Source organism: Jaculus jaculus, chromosome 14 (genome assembly GCF_020740685.1).
Source record: "Jaculus jaculus isolate mJacJac1 chromosome 14, mJacJac1.mat.Y.cur, whole genome shotgun sequence".
Classification (NCBI taxonomy): Eukaryota; Metazoa; Chordata; class Mammalia; order Rodentia; family Dipodidae; genus Jaculus; species Jaculus jaculus.
In genome coordinates this window covers 18,034,740-18,040,170 of record NC_059115.1, presented here as the reverse complement: position 1 = coordinate 18,040,170, position 5,431 = coordinate 18,034,740, and the positions used below count along the sequence as shown (strand labels likewise).

The 5,431-nt window shown below is 39.1% G+C and overlaps 1 protein-coding gene across 1 annotated transcript; it reads right to left on the bottom strand.

Moving 5' to 3' along the window:
• Window positions 1-644: 644 nt before the first annotated feature.
• Window positions 645-1,574, bottom strand: LOC123454626 (vomeronasal type-1 receptor 4-like). The gene has a single exon (XM_045133350.1). The coding sequence runs from the start codon at window positions 1,572-1,574 to the stop codon at window positions 645-647; it is 930 nt and encodes a 309-aa protein (XP_044989285.1).
• Window positions 1,575-5,431: the final 3,857 nt, after the last annotated feature.

The window sequence follows — 5,431 nt, the reverse complement described above, 5'->3', positions numbered from 1 at the left end:
AAACAAAAGATATTTATTCTCATGGTTCTCGAGGCCAAAATCAAGTTCTTAGTGGGCCACACTCCCTCCCGAGGCTCTAGGTAAAATTCTGTTACCTACTTCTTTCTGTATCCAGTGACTTTGCGCCACCTCTAGCATTCCCTGGTGTTTATCCCCATCATTCCAGTTTCTGTTTCTGTTTTCACATCACTTTCTCTTCTACCCCCAATGTCTCAAGTAGGAACCCTCATCACTGACTTTCATCTCATTTGAATGCCCAGGATTATCTCATTTTAAGATCCTCTCTTGGGTTAAGCCGGGCGTAGTGGCACACGCCTTTAATCCCAGCACTTGGGAGGCAGAGGTAGGATTGCTGAGAGTTAGAGGCCACTGTGAGACTACATAAAGAATTCCAGATCAGCCTGAGCCAGAGTGAGTCCCTACCTGGAAAAACCAAAAAAAGAAAAAGATATTCTCATGGCATATTGTTCATATGTTGGATGTTGTCAATAATGAGGACATAATTTTTGGGGTGCCACCATTTACATCTTAGATTTTTTTCTTTTACCATTGTTATTGTCTTATTTATTTATTTAACAGAGTCCTTAGGGTTTGCAGGCAAGTACCTTAACCACCAAGCCATCTCTGTAGCACAGAGTACATTCTTATATCATTAGGGGAGTTGTATTCCTTACACAGTCAAAGAAGATCCTGGACACAATGAAATCATGACTTATAAAAACAAAAGGGCTCATGGAGGGAAAACACATAGAAATGAGGGCATTTATGCTCACCAGCCACAAACTGGGACTATTAAAAAGAGCAATCAAACTATTTAAAATGGAGGAGATGGTATGAAAAGCTAGAAAGGTGAACACGAGGACTAAGATGCTCTGGGTGGCTCTAGACTCAGGGGAGGCTCTGGAGGGAACATTAGTGCTGTGGATGTGTTGAACCCGCCGCCTGTGTCTGTACAGAATGACAACCATGGAACCACTGGAACAGATGATGAGCACAGAAAGCAAAATCTCAGGAAATACCACCATTGCTACATATAGGTAGTCAACAATCTCATCACGACCCACAGTAGCACAATACTCAAAGTCTCTTTTCTCTGTCCTGTTTCTGCAATTCAACTTGGTATATAAATACATGGGAAAAATGAAATTTACCACCATGTACAGTATCCAGCAGAGGGAAATGAAGAGGTCAATGTACTTTGTAGCTTTGACTTTAACATCTTTCCAATATGAATTGTTGGGGACGATGGTGATGGCTTGGAAGACACTCAGGAAGCAGGTGGAGCCAATGGACATGCTCCTTCCCACTCTGTGAACAAACAAAAGAACTGTGCATCCCAAGTCATTGAAAAACTGTTTGAAACCAAAAGATGCCATTGTGTGGGGCACTCCTTTAGAGAGAATGACCAAGAAGTTGGCTATAACCAAGTGCTTGAGTATCACATCTGTGGTCCGTAGTGAGCGTTCTTGATAGCACAGGGCTAGATAGTGGGAAAGGAGAAAGAAATTTCCCAGAATTCCAAGTGTGGTCTGTGATAAGAATACTATTCCTGTTGACAAGTCCTTCAAGTCCATTCTGACATCCCTGAGATTTTCCTGTAAATTATAGTATCAGTTGTTCCTCAGAACACACTAGCTCACTAAAAATTGTGTAGTCAACCATGTGGTATACATGTGCAGTCCTACCAGCTCCTTGGGAGAATCACTTGAGCTCAGTACTGTGAGCTTATCTTCAGCAAGGTATCATGACCCTGTTTTTAAAATTCTTTTGTAATTTACTTATGAGAGAGAGAGAATCAGGTAGAGAAGGGAAGAATGAGTGTGCTAGGGACTGTAGCCACTGCAAATTAACTCCAGATGCATGTGCAACCTTGTGTATCTGGCTTATGTGGGTACTGGGGAATTGAACTTGGATCCTTTGGCTTTGCCAGAGAGCACCTTAACTGCTAAACCATCCCTTCAACCCTAACCCTGTTTTATGAAATGAACAGTAAGCTTTCAGGTGGATAGTCAAGGTCATGCAAATGCACATATTGATGAGCAGAATTTCCAATATGTTTCATTGAGAATTCATCATTAGAGATGACGTGATGTTGCCTGGGAGAAGCAATGAAAAGCATGAGAAAATGGAAAGAGAACAGTATCTAGTATTTCCAGAATGCACTGATATTTCTGAGTCACATTTAAAAAAAAAAAAAAGAAAAGTTCAAGCACTGTTTACACCATAAAACAAAATAAGTGTGAATGGACTTGTGATCTAAATTTAAAGATAAATAATAAAAATATTATAATAAATCTCTGTATCCATAGATGTAGATAAATATATATTATAGTAATTTCAGGACACATTAACCATCTAAGTGAAGTGAAAAAAATATGTAAAATGAAACTGAGGTAGTTCTCGTAAAATGTCATACACAGTATGACTGAATATACATGAGTTGGTATAGGGAAAGAAACACTGTGTTTATCCCTGTGAAGAAGTCTTACGGAACCTCTCAAAGAATACAAATAGGTAAACTATCACAAGTTCCAACTCTCATATAATATACAATGAATAATAAGTATAGACACAATGTCATGTAAACCAGTGTCTGATATCATCATTCCACAGCAGAATTCATAAATAAAATGGCAAGAAACAACAAGCTTGAGCCAGGATTTGATGAAATTAGGATTTGCATGTTCTAACAATGAATATCAAAACTAGTACTATTTTGGAAGACTGTTAGTATCCATTTAAGTGGAACACAGATAAACCTACATACAAACATTTCCACTCTTCTGTATACACCCCCATAAAAATTTATATTTATCTCACCAATGATAAATTCCAGAGCTTATATTCCTGTTGTACTAGTTTCAACTTAGTGACCCCCACATGTGTGGATAAAGAGGAGAATGACCAAATTGCCCCATATTCACACTATAGACTCCCACACAACTATGCTAATAAAGAACAATACATTAAAAATCCACTTTAGGGGGCTGGAGAGATGGCTTAGCGGTTAAGCACTTGCCTGTGAAGCCTAAGGACCCCGGTTCGAGGCTTGGTTCCCCAGGTCCCACGTTAGCCAGATGCACAAGGGGGCGCATGTGTCTGGAGTTCATTTGCAGAGGCTGGGGGCCCTGGCGCGCCCATTCTCTCTCTCTCCCTCTATCTGTCTTTCTCTCTGTGTCTGTCGCTCTCGAATAAATAAATAAAAATAAATAAAAAAATAAAAATCCACTTTAGGGCTTGAGAGATGGCTTAGTAGTTAAGCGCTTGCCTGTGAAGCTTAAGGACCCCGGTTCAAGGCTCGATTCCCCAGGACCCATGTTAGCCAGATGCACAAGGGGGTGCACACATCTGGAGTTCATTTGCAGTGGCTAGAAGCTCTGGTGCACCCATTCTCTCTCTCTCTCTCTCTCTCTCTCTCTCTCTCTTTCTCTGCTAAATTCTATCAAACCTTCATCGAAGGACTCAAACCAATCTCTCTCTCTGTCACTCTCAAATAAATAAATAAATAAACACATAAAATCCACTTTATTTTTGAGCTTTCAGCAGCTTCTGGATTTCTGATTTGGTGTGTTTTGAGTATACTCAGTGTCTGTCTCCATCACCCTGGCTCAGGTTACCAGGCTTGCTATGGAAGCAGCATTCTTGTTCATCTTGCCAAATCTTCTGTTTGTACCTGGGCCCTAGCTTCTGAGCTAGGAGTGTGCTAGGGACTAGTGACATGTAGTCACAGTCTCCAAAGCTCAGAGAAATTTGATGAAGAGGGGTCTAAAAGAATGTAAGAGCCACAGGGTAGGAGGGAATCGGCAGAGGCATTTCTCCCTCCACAAAATGTGTGACTGATGCTCCCAAGTCATAACCTCTAACTTCAGAGTGAATTACAGAAATCCCCCCAAAGGATTAGCAGAGCGGGGATAGGGAGGAGGGGAATTATAGTACCAACACTTGGTGTATCCATTCTAAGTTTCTACTTAAAAAAAATAAATTTGGGCTGGAGAGATGGCTTAGCGGTTAAGCGCTTGCCTGTGAAGCCTAAGGACCCCGGTTCGAGGCTCGGTTCCCCAGGTCCCACGTTAGCCAGATGCACAAGGGGGCGCACGCGTCTGGAGTTTGTTTGCAGAGGCTGGAAGCCCTGGCGCGCCCATTCTCTCTCTCTCCCTCTATCAGTCTTTCTCTCTGTGTCTGTCGCTCTCAAATAAATAAAAATTAAAAAAAATAAATAAATAAATTTAAAATAAAGGTCTAGAATGAGTTGGGTAGTTTTCCCTTTTCTCCAATTGTGTGGCACAGTTTGAGAAAGATTGGTTTGAGTTCTTCCATGAAAGTTTGATAGAATTTAGCTGAGAAGCCATCTGGTCCTGGACTCTTCTTTTTAGGGAGTTTTTTTTTTTTAATTACTTTTTCAATCTCAATGAATGTGATAGGTTTGTTTAGGAGATTAATCTGTTCTGAGTTTAGCTTTGATAGATGGTATGTGTTCAGGAATTTATCCATCTCTTCCATGGTTGTTATAGGTCTATTTAAGTGATTAATCTCATTTTGATTTAATTTAGGTAGGTCATATAGATCAAGGAAATCATCCATTTCTTTCAGATTTTCATACTTTGTGGAGTATATACTTTTATAGTAAGTCCCTATAATATTTTGAATTTCTCTGGAATCTGTTGTGATGTTACCTTTTTCATCTCTGATTTTATTAATTTGTGTCTCTTCTCTCTTTCTTTTGGTCAGATTTGCTAAGGGTTTATCAATCTTTTTTATCCTTTCAACGAAACAACTCTTTGTTTCATTAATTCTTTGGATTGTTTTTTCTTACTTCTATTTCATTAATTTCTGCAGTAATCTTTATTATTTCTTCCCATCTACTGATTTTTGGTTTACCTTATTCTTTTTCCAAGGCTTTAAGGTGAAGCATTAGGTCATTTACTTGCGACCTTTCTATTTTCTTAATATAGACACTTAAGGCTATAATTTTACCTCTTAAAACTGCCTTCATTGTGTCCCAGAGATTTTAGTATGTTGTGTTCTCATTATTGTTTGACTGTATAAGTTTTTTGATTTCCTTCTTGATTTCTTCATTGACCCATTCATCATTTAGTAGTGTATTGTTTAGTTTCCATGATTTTGTATATGCTCTATAGCCTTTCTTGCTACTGATTTGTAGTTTAATTCCATTGTGGTCAGATAGAATGCAAGGAATTATTTCAATTTTCCTGAATTTGTTAAGATTTGCTTTGTGTCCTAATATATGGTCTATTTTAGAGAATATTCCATGTGCTGCTGAAAAGAATGTATATTCTGCAGCCTTTGGATGAAATGTCCTGTATATATCTGTTAGGTCCATTCCTTCTATGACCTCATTTAGTCCAGATGCCTCTCTGTTTATTTTTTCCCAGGATGACCTGTCAATTGATGAGAGTGGGTTGTTAAAGTC

Coding starts and splice junctions, on each gene's coding strand:
- LOC123454626 (XM_045133350.1), bottom strand. CDS start 1,574: ATGGACTTGAAGGACTTGTCAACAGGAATAGTATTCTTATCACAGACC.